We start from the raw sequence: 13,981 nt of genomic DNA, 5'->3' as shown, positions 1-13,981 counted from the left end.
CTTTTAACAACAATTTTCTTTCTTGTCGCCGTTCTCGTAATAAGCATTTTCATAGTTTGGCTTGCAATTACCGCCCGCTATGAACAGGCGATGACCCGGCCTCATTCGCCCCGCCCAGTCTCCCTGAGAACTATAAAAAGGTGCGGGGTGAGCACGTGATCCTCTTTCTTGCTCGAATCCGCCATCATGGATACAGGCCGTGTGCAGCCGATCAAGCTTGCTCGGGTATAGCGATGTGTTTAGCTGTAGTAATGTATTGTTGGTCGCGAAAGTTTGTAGAGTCATTGGGCGGGAGGACGTTGGGCTTGGTAGCCTTTGCTTGTGGTCGTGTCTGGCCTTTAGGACCTGAGTAGAGTGTTCATTGCCAAACCTGCGTAAAGGAGTGCCATGTGGGGGCCTCTTCAGAGCGACTTTACTATACAGGGATATATATCTAGGCTAATGATAGAAGGGTGGGGGATATATCTAAACGTGAGTCCTAAAGTGCTACCAGACGATTGTGCACGCATTTGCTTTGTATTATATTGTAGCTGCGGACATAAAGTAGCTCCATAGAAGTGTTGGAACGTCCGACATTTTTCTCATTGCTGTCTCTTCCCGCATTAGGTAGATTCCGCCTTCTTTATTTGTCCTGTTTACCATTATTGCTGAGGAAGTAAATATGGGATGTGAAGTGGAATCTACCCAATAAGACAGATGGCAAAAAACTACCCTTCCCTAACGCTAGCCAACAATTAAAAAGGCCTTCATGCTCCAGTCACACCATAGTGTTTTGCAGGCCACCCTTGCAATTCCCATTTTTTTTTTTTTTAATCTTGATTGATGTGTCAAATTCGTGGCAGCATCGTTGTCGGTTTGGTGACATTCAAAGTAATGGTAATCCAAGGGCTTGCAGCGATTCTGCCTGGAAAACTTAAAGGGGTTGTAAATGTACAATATTTTTTTCTTTTTTTTTTTTTTTTTCCCTTTATAGCTTCCTTTACCTTAGTGCAGTCCTCCTTCACTTAACTCATCCTTCCTTTTTGCTTTTAAATGTCCTTATTTCTTCTGAGAAATAGTCACTTCCTGTTCTGTCTGTAACTCCACACAGTAATGCAAGGCTTTCTCCCTGGTGTGAAGTGGTGTGCTCGCACCTTCCCTTGAACTACAGGAGAGTCAGGATGCTCTACGTTGCATATAAAGGAGATGTGTTGGAGAGCGTCCTGACTCTCCTGTACCCCAAGGGAGGGGGCGAGCACGACACTCCACACCAGGGAGAAAGCCTCGCATTACTGTGTGGCAGGAGCTTTTAATAATCTTGTACAATGGCTGTGGGAAAATGTGGCATGTTTTGCATTTTCCTGCAGCTTGCAGTCAACATGTTCCAATTCTGAACACTGCTGTGTTCAGGAGCCGGAGGTCACCTACATGCGGTAGCTCCTAAACTCTACTAAAAGCCTTAGTGTACATGGACTCTCAGTTCTGGCTGTGTATTTTCTGTAAGTGTCTTGTGCAGACGGGGTCCAAACTGCACTACAAAAGTGTGAAAAACCTAGAGTTTACAACTCCTTTAAAACAGCCACAATCTAAGACTAGCCCTGCAAAGCAAAAATCGCTATACATGCCTTTTCTGAAGCTGCTTCAGTCTCCAGCGGCGGAAGCTCTGTGCAGGAGACAGGCCATGGCTGTGAAGTGATGTCACCCATAGTTACTATGGGGCTTCCGTTGTTGGCTGCCTCTTCTGCACACACCTATAGAGAAGCTACTGACTTCTCAGCGTGGGACTGGACCTGAGTGGCATCAGAAAAGTTATGGATAGTGATTTTTGCTCTACAGAGCTAGTTAGGTTGGTCTTGGCTTGTGGCTGCAATTAGATGGAAAGATTTTAGTTTGGACCCCTTTCACACACTGGAGGTGTTTTTCAGGTGCTTTAGCGGTAAAAATAAAGGCTGGTGCTGCGCTAGCAGGAGGTCTGTCCTGCAAGCAGATTCTTTGAGGTACTTTAGGAGCCCCTGCCGATCGAAATCAATGGGGAGCGCAGCCAAAGTGCTTCGGCAACAGTGCTTTGCTCGTGTTTTTAACCCTTCGGCCACTTGAGGGTTAAAAGGACCCCACTAGCGGCTGAAAAGAGCCTTTAAAACAAAGTGCTGCTAAAACTAGCCCCCATGCGTTCAGTGTGAAAGGACTCTAAGGCTGAACTTTACCCATTTCTAAGTTTTTATAGGAATCGTAACAAAAAATCCATTCTGATCAAGGTTTCATCTTCTTATAAACCTCACATCTCCACAATAACTGCATACAATGTGGCAAAATTGCCATAATGATTCAGAAGTCTGAGGTGTCCAAAAGAGTAGCTGCCAATTTTCAAAGTGTTTAAGCCTCAGGAGGTGAAGGAGGAAACCACAGTTGGATGGAGCTACAAATTTAAAGCGGGAGTTCACCCTAAAAAATTTTTAACCTTAGATTGATGCTCATTTTGTCAAGGGGAATCGGGTAGTTTTTTTTAAAATCGAAGCAGTATTTACTGTTTTAGAGAGCGATCTTCTCCGCTGCTTCCGGGACTGGGCGTTCCCATTTTGATTGACAGGCTTCCGACGGTCGCATACATCGCGTCATGAGTAGCCGAAAGAAGCCGAACGTCGGTGCGGCTCTATACGGCGCCTGCGCACCGACGTTCGGCTTCTTTCGGAAAATCGTGACGCGATAGATGCGACCGTCAGAAGCCTTTCAATCACGTAGGAACGCCCAGTCCCGCAGCCCATACCCGGAAACGGCGGAGAAGATGCATCTCTAAAACGGTAAGTACGGCTTTGATTTTAAAAAAACTACCCGATTCCCCTTGACAAAATGAGCCTCAATCTAATGTTAAAAATTTAAATTTCTGGGTGAACCTCCACTTTCAGTAAATATTCAGTACAGATACAACATTGTATAGTTAATCAAATATGAACGCTGTACTAAACAAAGTTCCACTATCAGATCCAAACATCATTGGTCACACTGGGGCAAGCATAGGAGGGCACAAGGTGGGAAGCTATTGCAGAAGACACAAGTATACAAAATGAGCACCTGATGTCTCCTAGAGAATGTACACTAACCTGGTGCATAAAAGGAACATGGCATGCCTTGTGATGAGTATATCTATGCCTATTATATCAGTTTTCTTGTGTTGAGGTTAGAAATGCTGCTGCACTGCTCTAAATTTAGAGCAGAGTTGGCACATTAAAGTGTGTACTTTTGGTTTCCATTTAAATCTTTGCTTGCATGTATTGGGAGAGCTTGCTGATGGACTGTCCTAGAAATGTTTTATAATTTTATTTTTTTTTGCTTTTTATAGTATCCTGAAATATCTGTTTTTCTTGTAGGTAACAAAAGTTCTTGGGAGAACTGGATCTCAGGGACAGTGTACTCAGGTTAGTGTCGAGTATTTTGTTGCCAATTTTTGTAAATTTTAAGCAACGGACTATGTAAGGTTTTGAAGTCAAACTGCTAAAGTGATACAAAATTCTTGTTTTTATTAAAAATGACAAACGCGTTATACTTGTCTGCTCTGTTTAGTGGTTTCGCACAGAGCAGCTAAGATCCTCCTCTTCTTGGGTCCCTGTTTGGTGCTCTGACTCCCTCCGCCATAGCTTCTTGTGTTCATTTACCTGAGCTGTGGCCTGGCCCAGCCCCCTCTCTCCTCATTGGCTCACTGACTTGGACAGCAGCGGGAGCCAATTGTGCTCTGCTGCTATCCTCCAAGGAAGAGTCCCAGACAGCTGAGTCTCTTGTGCAACATCGCTGGATTGAGGTTTTACCATTGTAAAGGAAAGCTTGATTTAAACCCTATTTTCTAAGTTTCCCTGTGAAGCACTGACATATAGAGCGCTGCGTAAACTGGTGCTATATAAATTCATAATCATCTTATCGGCCCTACCTATTTATCAAAGTGCATTTCCACTCTTGCAGCCAAATTGGGGGGGGGGTAATAACACCTTTATTAACCACTTCAGCCCCAGACCTTTTTGCAGTGGTCAGCTTTAACTGACAACTGCACGGCCGTGCGACGTGGCTCCCAAACAAAATTTACTCTTATTTATTTTTCCCCAACAAACGGCTTTCTTTTGGTGGTATTTGATGACCTCTGCTGCCTTTTTTTTTTGCGCTATAAACTAAAATAGAGCAACAATTTTGAAAAAAATGCAATACTTTTGCTATAATAAATATCCCCCAAAAAATTGTAAATGTTTTCCTCAGTTTAGGCTGATACATAATCTTCTACATATTTTTGGTAAAATTGCAATAAGCGTTTGTTGATCAGTTTGCGCAAGTTATAGCGTCTACAAAATAGGGGATAGTTTTATTATATATATATATATATATATATATATATATATATATATATATATATATTTTTACTAGTAATGGTGGTGATCAACTATTTTTATCGTGACTGCATCATTATGGTGGACACTTTTGGGACCATTGTCATTTTTACAGCGATCAGTGCTATAAAAATGCACAGATTGCTGTGAAAATTACTGGCAGTGAAGGGGTTAAGTGTGCCCTAGGGAGTGCTTCTAACTGTAGGAGGATGGGCTGTGTGTGACAGGACAGTGATCACCGCTTCTGAATACAGGAAGCTGTAGTCGCTGTCCTGTCACTAGGAAGACTGGGGAAATGCTTGTTTACATAAGCATATCGAGTCTGCGGTCGGAGTCGCGGGCACATGCACAATGCTGGCTTCTTAAAGGGGTGTGTGTGTGTTATAAAAAAAAAAAAAAATGCCTGCCCGTGCCAAGGTGCAAATGTATATCTGTGGGCGGTTGGTGGTATTGGACCCAAAAGCAAACATTTATTATATGGCTTAACAATTCTTGGATGTAATGGCTGTTTTTTTTGTGCTTTCTTCCATTTTCATCTATTGATCCAGCAAGTCTGTTTAAAAAAAAAAATATACTTCTTTTTTGCACAAGTTCTACCAGTGAGTTGAGTGAATGTGCAGATTCCCCCATCCACATGTTTGAGGTGGATGGGGAATCTATACCACTGTGCTCCAATGATGAGCTTTCCCCACCAGCAAATGCAATAATCAGTGCTGGCAGCACCGATCGTTCAGATAAAGACAATTTGGTTGTATAGAAGTCTATTGACAGCCAGGGTGCCCATATATAGATCAATCTTGGGCCAATACCTTTTGACCCAAACAAATTTTGATTATGTATGGCCAGCTTTAGAAATGGCTCTTGGCTAGGAATCTATTTTTGGCTTTATCCAAGGCTATACCAGTGCCCAAGGTTTTCCAAAGAGGGTACGTCTTTGTAGGTTTTTGCAAGCTATTAATTTTTTTTTTTTCTCAATTGTCATGCTGTCAAGTGTTACCACTTCACGCTAAACATACATACCGTTTCTTAGAGTCAGTCTGCTTTCTGGTGTTAAGAACCCAAGGGGCTAAGTAGCCACCAGTTTGAGATCCCTGGTTAAGTTTCAGTGAAGTTTACTTTGTGTAAAAGAGAAAATTTGCGTTTGCAAAGCAGTCTTTCAGTGTGACATAAAATATTGCAACAACCCTTATTTTATTCTCCAGAGTCTTTGAGACATATAGAGAATAGATGTCAAAATAGTTTTATATTTAGTCAGGTTGAAAAAAGACACAAGTCCATCCAGTTCAACCACAAACAAAAATAAAAAACATGGTACAATCCCATACATCCAACTCCATACCCACAGTTGATCCAAAGGAAGGCAAAAAAAACCCCAGCAGAGCATGATCCAATTTGCTACAGCAGGGGAAAAATTCCTTCCTGATCCCCCGAGAGGCAATCGATTTTTCCCCGGATCAACTTTACCTACAAATCTTAGTACTCGGTTATATTATGTAAATTTAGGAAAGTATCCAGACCTTTCTTAAAGCAATCTACTGAGCTGGCCAGAACCACCTCTGGAGGGAGTCTATTCCACAGCTCTTACTGTGAAGAAACTTTTCCGTATTTGGAGATGAAATCTTTTATCCTCTAGACCAGGGATATGCAATTAGCGGACCTCCAGCTGTTGAACTACAATTCCCATGAGGCATAGCAAGACTCTGACAGCCACAAGCATGAACCCAGAGGCTGAGGCATGATGGGACTTGTAGTTTTGCAACAGCTGGAGGTCCGCTAATTGCATATCCCTGCTCTAGATGTAAAGAGTGCCCCCTTGTCCTCAGTGTTGACCGTAAAGTGAATAACTCCACCAAGTTCACTATATGGACCTCTTATATATTTGTACATGTGGATCATATTAAACGAAAGAAACCTGCGTTAGATAAAAAATAATGTGAAACCAAAAAACACCAGAATGATGGTGAAATAAGTTGCCAGTACCAAAAATTTAGATACAAAAATTCAAAAACATAGGTGATAAAAAGTACAGCGCTAAATCTAAACAATGTGAAAACCTCTTATGTTAAAGGGGTGTTCCAGTCAGTTTTTATGTTTATTAAAAAGATACTCACCTGCTCCACGTTCCAGCGACACGCCGGCCGGGGCTCTGCTCCCCCCCTCCGGCCGGCGTCTTCATTCCAAGTGTGGGCACCCAGCCGTGAAAGCTTTCGGCTTCACGGCCGGGCACCCACTGCACATGCGGCGCCGCGCCATGCAATTGGGACAGGCGATCGCCTGGGACCTGTCAACGTGTCCCAGGCGAACGCCTACAGGGAGGGGCTGCAGAAAGACGATTGGGCTATTTGCCTTAGCAGCCCCTCGGCAGAAGGAGGAAGTGGGACAGGAAGTCGCACTCCTCCTGAAGCCCCCCCCAAAAAAAATTACATGCCAAATGTGGCATGTAAGGGGGCGAGGAGTGGATTAAGCGGAAGTTCCACATTTGGGTGGAACTCCGCTTTAATAGACCTTTAAAAAATACCAGATTAGTGCTGGGTGATATAGTAATTTGTAAAAAAAAAGTTATATCAATGTCTGAAGTGCATTGTACAAATATACATCAAAATAAATAATTCACAACTGTGAAAAAATAGGATAAGTGAATGAATAAATTCCCACAACAATGAGTTGACGGGTGAATCAGACAAAGATGTGATTCGAACTCAGTCCTTAAAGGGTTAATTAGGGTTGTCCTGATACCAGTATCGGGACCAATAGAGTATTTGCGGGAGTACTTGTACTCCCGCAAATGCCCCCGATACCTAAATAGAATACTTGATCCTCCCGCCGCCGCAACGAATGCCGTTGCATACCGCAACAACGCCGCCGCATGGGTTAAACAGCGTGCGGGGAATATCACAGCTTGCGTATACACTCCCCCTTGCTCGGGATCTGTCCAGTCCAGAGCAAGGGGGAGTGTCTATACGCGGCGCAGCGGGAATACTACAGCTATTCAAAAGAAAGCTGTGATGTTCCCTGCACGCTGTTTAACCCATGCGGCGGCGGCATCAAGGTATGGGGGACATGGCTGCATATGTGGGGGAACATGGCTGCATTTGGGGACACATTAAAAAAAAAAAAAAAAGTATCAGTATTCGGTATCGGCAAGTACTTGAAAAAAGTATCGGTACTTTTACTCGGTCCTAAAAATCGGGACAACCCTAGGGTTAATCTATGTTGGTGCATAGAAGGAAACATGATGGATAAAGCTTCATCCACCAGGAAGGCGCCCAGAAGTGGTACTATAGTCTCCTTACCCTAACTGACCACCGTGACAGCAGTCTCTGCAAGCATGGGGATTTTAGGTCTCCCTCTTGACCCACTGTAGGGGTCTAGGCCAAGTGTAGCTTGCAGGTTTGATGTCATTGCGCCTCTCCAGACGGAGAAACACAACACTGAGCACAGACAGGAGAAGCCTTGATGAGACGCCGCTATTTCATCGGATGTTTACATTGTGCAATTATAACTACTACTTTGTAAGTGCAATTCTTCTTGGCAAACTAAATTACCGTATTTTTCGGCATATAACACGCAGGCACAGTTTACCCTTTATCTTCAGGGTAAAAAAAGTGTTATACGCCAATAAATACAGTATATTTTTTACGGTATTGCGCTATGTTCTCCTTTCCGTTATTTCTTTGAGACACTAGATACCATTCCTGATATCCTACAGTGGATCTAGAGGGAGACCTAAAATTCCCATGCTTGCAGAGACCGCTGTCAACGGTGGTCACACAGGGTAAGGAGACTACATTACCACTTCTGGGTGCCTTCCTGGTGAATGAAGCTTTATCGATCATAAGTTTCCTTCTATGCACCATCTTGAATTAACCCTTTAAAGGAACACTAAAGGCAAAAATAATATATATATATATTTTTAATAACAAACATGTTCTACTTGCCTCCACTGTGCAGCTCGTTTTTCCCCGAACCGTGTCTTCTGGGGTCCCTCGGCGGCTGTCTCGGCTCCTCCTCGCAAAAGCTTTCCACCATGCTTGCTCGCATGAAGGTAGAAAGCTTTTGCGAGCGCGTTCCCGTGATACAGCGGAGGCCATAGCCGCCGACTGTATCACTCGGCCCAGCGTCATCCGCTCTGATTGACAGCAGCGCCAGCCAATGCCTGCGCTGCTATCAATCCGCCCAGCCAATCAACGGCCAGGCTGGGAACCCAAGAACATCACATGGACACGCCCCGGAATTTCAAACGGTCAGGTAAGTAAAACGGGGGGGCTGTACCATCGGATGTTTTTTCACCTTAAGGCCTCATTCACACTTGGCGGACTCCGTAGCTACTTGGCGATGACGCGCTTTACTCGAACGTCAATCACCTAAGGAACGCCTACTTCCCGGGGGTGCGAGAACCCGGAAGCCCTGTGAAAATACCATAAGATCCTAAGTACAGCGACACAAAAAACAATCCAGCAATACTGTAGATGTCCGCAGTATGCTGGATGTAACGCTCTATTGTTTTAGGGTGAACCCCCGCTTTAAGGACTGAGTTCGAATCGCATCTTTGTGATTCCACCTGTCAACTCGTTGTGGGACTATATATATATATATATATAATTTTTAGTTGTGCATTAATTTTGATGTATATTTATACAATTTACTTCAGACATTGATATAATTTTTTCACAAGTTACTATCACCCAGCATTAATCGGGTGATAAAAAGTACAGCGCTAAATATAAACAATGTGTGGAAAAAATCCTATGTCAATAGACCTTTCGAAAATACCAGTGTCAGAAATAGGCTTGGTCTAGAAGTAGTTAGCCGCTTATTTCTCACATGGCATAGGCATACTTGCAACTACACCCCAAAATACATTCTGCTACTCCAGAGTATGGCAATACCTGGTGTGAGACTCTTCCACAGCCTGGACAAATTGAGGCTCAACATACAGAGCACCGTCAGGATGGGCACAGATTGGCGCTGTGGGCACTTCAGGTCCAGCTCCCTCGCCCTGCTGCTCCAGCTCCCTCCTCGCGTACTAATCGTGTGAGAGGATGTGAAACCGGACATGCGGTGGTTTGACAAGTGATCATTGGACGCAGTGATCACGTGGTAAAAGGCTACTGTCTTTGGCTATTCTCCCCCCCCACATGTGGGGTGTAGAAGGCGTGAGTTCGGGATGTTATAGTACACCCTCGCAGAACTAGTTGACTGTGCTGTAGCTGTCATTTGGCTATGGCCTGGTTGACAAGTGGTTGATCAAGAAAACCTTGAGCTATTGGATTCTGCAATTCTAAAACTATTTAAGTGCAAGATTTATGCACCGGGGAACATTTTGCTCTCGCTTGCATAATCAGGATAGTCCTTATGTCTTGCGCTTGAATTTGTCATACATTTGATGTAAGACAAAAATTGCATGTTTGCTTTTATATAGTAGTGGATACTCGGCCTCACTGCATTGTTTGAATGCTCAGCATGTGGCTTCAGCAGCTTTAAAGCCAACCTCAGGCACATACATCAAGGTGTGTGTTTTGTATTTAAAAAAAAAAAGTGGGGTCTGTTCATGGTCTTATTGCTTCCTGTACACTCGGTGCCGAGTTCTGACTCGAAGCTCCAACCTGTCTGAAGGTGGGTCATGGAGTAATGGGAAGACTCTACCATTACCTGTTATTGGGTGTGAAAGTATGTAAAGGGACAGTCATTTCAGAGAACTCTAACAATTGTGTACATGTATACTCAACTTGCAACTTTTTTCACTTGTGTAGGTCCGTGTTGAGTTCATGGATGATACCAATCGCTCCATCATAAGAAATGTAAAGGGCCCTGTTCGTGAGGGAGATGTATTGACCCTGTTGGAATCTGAACGTGAAGCTAGAAGACTACGCTAGCAATGCCTTGTATGTATTTTACATTATATATTTTTAAAGCCAGACTTCAGGTTTTAGTGAAGTTTTATATGGTATGCTTGAACAAAGCTGGTCTAAACTATTCATGTCGCTTACAGATGCAATGGCCTTGACTGCATACTGTTTCAGCATCGGGATTAGAACTTCCCTGCTTCCAGGTTGCTGCTCAGCCATTCACAGGAAGCTTTTTGTATTCAATGAAAACAAAGCTGAGGCAGAGATCCTGACTTCATACACTCTGCCACAGCCAATCAGAGGTGGCTGTGTATGTTTTTATACCAGAACATGGCACTGTAAACACAGCTGCTGCTGCATCTGTTAGTGAAATAGACAGTTTGTTTGGACCAGTTACCATGCAGTCACCCTAGGCCAGTGATGGTGAACCTTGACACCCCAGATGTTTTGCAACTACATTTCACATGATGCTCAACTATACTTCGGTGTGCACAAGCATCATGGGAAAGGTAGCTTCAAAACATCTGGGGTGCCATGTTTTGCTATCACTGCCCTAGGCTGTTGAGATTCAACATTTGTGGCAAATCCTTATCTGCTCCCTGCACAGGATGTTAAAGGGACACAAATTCTGGAGGCGTCAACTGGATTTTTATTTTTTGTAATTCCAGAAAATATAATGTAACTGTTTGACCTTGAAGGTTTTACCCCTTATGACACAGGGCTTTTTATTTTTGTATGCAGCACTGTGTAACAATCCAACATGGTGAAAATTACCATTAAGTGAACTGTCTTTGTGTTACTGTAGTTGCTTGGTTCCAGTATTATCAGACCCCCATAGTAAATGTCATTTGAATGCTGTGAGCATGCTAATGTACTAGATGGCTTTATTTGCAGACTGACATCTAACTTTTGTCTTTTCCAGAAACTTTCATCGATGGACCTTGCAGCAGCTTTGTATCTTGGTTAAAAATAAAATTTACAAAATGTTTTGTTTTGTAGTGTTGGTTCTTTTTAATTTCAAAAGACTTGGAAATCATCATCTCATATAAACTGCTTCAACCCATAGTATCTATTGACCGCCCCCCCCCCCCCATTTTTGTCATTGGTGCAGTATGTTATGGGCTATGCAGTGGAGTAGTTTGTTTCTCCTTCCTATGGCCTGTTGTCCTCCTGTTGTACTGCTCCAATGATGCACCACATTATGGGGTATTCAAGTGGTCACGCTTAACAGCTATATGTATTGTATGGACCCCCTTGTAAAATGGTCCTGGGTGAACACTTCCCTTCACGCTGAGAGGTATGTTATGGCCCCTGTTGACCTGGAACTCTGTTCACTCCCCCCCCCCCCCCCATTTATATATATATATATATATATATATATATATATATATATATATATATATATATATATATATATATATATATATATATATATGTGTGTGTGTATATTATACTCTCACTGATTTTTCGCTGTCAAGTTAAAATGTTCAGGAGAGGTTAAACATTAGGGCTGCAACTAATGATTATTTTCATAATCGATAAGTTGGCCAATTATTGTTTCAATTAATCGGATATTGGCCTTTAAAAAAAAAAATTTGCTTTTTAAAAAAAAAAAATTGGGTCAATTTGTTGTTGGGCAGATTACAAAACACAAATTGCCACAAACACATTACATGCTTTTCTGCAGCTTTTCCATTGAAGTATATTGAACCAAAATAGCAGTTTTTAAGTCCTTGCCCTTTCCATATACGCAGCAGCTGAAAAAATTCATGTGAACGTGTCCCATAGAAAAACATGTAAATGAACTGTAATGTGTTTCTGAAAAAAAGAGGTGTGAACCCAGGTCTGAGATGTTTAGTAACATAATGGGGTTAAAAAAACAAATGTACAAAGAGCAAATAATTGCTACTGTAAGTGGTTTCTTTTTTTTACTGTGGGGCAGTGAAAGTAATTACAGTAGCGATTTGATTTTTTTGTACTATAAAAGGCCAATTGTGTTTTTAACCCATTCTGTTAGTGAGAAAAAAGATTGGTGTAAATTGCGCTAATCTGCGTAAGCAAAAATGAATCAAAAGTGCATGTGAAAATACAAAATATTACAAACAAATGAAGCTGCGGTTAGAACTGTGTCATATAAACAAAGTAACAATGTACAGAAAGGGGGGAAAAAAGCGCTAATGATCAATGGATAATAAATGATGAAATTGTGACAAAATGGACATGTGTGACATACAAAAATCTAATACATAGTGAAAAAACAATCCACAGTGAATAAAAGAAAAACATTTGAGAGTCCTTTAGACACAAAAAAGCCCCTGTCAACTAGACAAAAGAGGCTACCAGGATTCCAGAAAATGTGACAGATAAATGTTCGTGTAATAAAGTCCAAGAAACAGAAAAACAGTAACATCCACCCAGGTGCAGTCCAATCTCGAGGGATCAAAGGATAATGGTAGACACAGGTGTGACATACAGTTGAAGACCTCATCACACAAGCAAGTCTGCTTACCAGATGGGAATGGTCCCTGTATCAGAGGAGACCAAAAACAGCATGTGGCAAATGGCAATTGACAGGCGGCTGGGCTTGGAGGGAGGGGAAGGCGATTCAGCTCAAATCATCAAACAGTATCTCCAGTGGAAATGGTCACATATGTATAAAAGAGAGATGCCTCGATAGTATAAAATCACTTAAACGTTTATTGTACAAAATGAATAAGAAATGCACTCACATTCTGCAGCAAAATGTGAGTGCTTTTCTTGGTATAAAATCACTTAAACATTTATTGTACAAAATGAATAAGAAAAGCACTCACATTTTGCTGCAAAATGTGAGTGCATTTCTTATTCATTTTGTACAATAAACGTTTAAGTGATTTTATACTATCGAGACATCTCTTTTATACATATGTGACCATTTCCACTGGAGATACTGTTTGATTTGAGCTGAATCGCCTTCCCCCTCCCTCCGAGCCCAGCCGCCTGTCGATTGCTATTTGCCACATGCTGTTTTTGGTCTCCTCTGATACAGGGACCATTCCCATCTGGTAAGCAGACTTGCTTATGTGTGTGATGGAGGTCTTCAACTGTATGTCACACCTGTGTCAACCATTATCCTTTGATCCTTTGAGATTGGACTGCACCTGGGTGGATGTTGCACTGTTTTTCTGTTTCTTGGACTTTATTACACGAACATTTATCTGTCCCATTATCTGGAATCCTGGTAGCCTCTTTTGTCTAGTTGACAGGGGCTTTTTCCCGAGGCGTCTTTCAGGACAGCACCTTGAGATATGGTGACTCCTCCCACTCCATCAGGAAACACCTTCTTTCCAATCTTTAAAAGGGAGGTCCCTCCTTGTACCAGTCAGTTTTTGTGTTTCCTCCTCCGGAGGGGACATCTTCTTAGGAGGGAGTCTGATATCTCAGGGAGCTCCTGAAAGACGGACTCTTTTTTTTGTACTCCTACCTTTCTTTCTTTTAGCGGCGTTTCGTCGCGGAGACTGTCCGCTCTCCCGTGCCACCCGTGCGGCGGTGAGGGTATTCGGGCTCCTCTCTTCCCAGTGCTCAGTGGAGCCAGCAAATCTGGGACCTGGCATTCGATTCCCCGCGTGTGCGTGGGGCGCCGCCATTTTGGCGGAGTCCGGGCTCCGGAGACGCGCGTCACTTCCGGTGCGCTGGGAGGAGGGGCAGGGCGGACGCTGGGCCTATTTCTGCTTCCTGGTCTGGCGCAGCGGCGCTTTAGGAGTCCAGGAAGCGTTACACATGCCACAGGAGTAGCGCTGTCGTTTC

General features: G+C 42.9%; 1 protein-coding gene across 1 annotated transcript; it reads left to right on the top strand.

Moving 5' to 3' along the window:
* Positions 1-122: 122 nt before the first annotated feature.
* On the top strand, positions 123-11,183 carry RPS28 (ribosomal protein S28). The gene is made up of 4 exons (XM_040322354.1): positions 123-225; positions 3,345-3,392; positions 10,100-10,231; positions 11,118-11,183. Exons 1-3 carry the CDS (start codon positions 187-189, stop codon positions 10,220-10,222), a joined length of 210 nt encoding a protein of 69 aa, XP_040178288.1. The 5' UTR covers positions 123-186; the 3' UTR covers positions 10,223-10,231; positions 11,118-11,183.
* Positions 11,184-13,981: the final 2,798 nt, after the last annotated feature.

This window comes from Rana temporaria, chromosome 1 (genome assembly GCF_905171775.1).
Source record: "Rana temporaria chromosome 1, aRanTem1.1, whole genome shotgun sequence".
NCBI lineage: Eukaryota > Metazoa > Chordata > Amphibia > Anura > Ranidae > Rana > Rana temporaria.
Note: the sequence above shows the minus strand (reverse complement) of the source record. Positions and strands in the feature narration are given on the sequence as shown.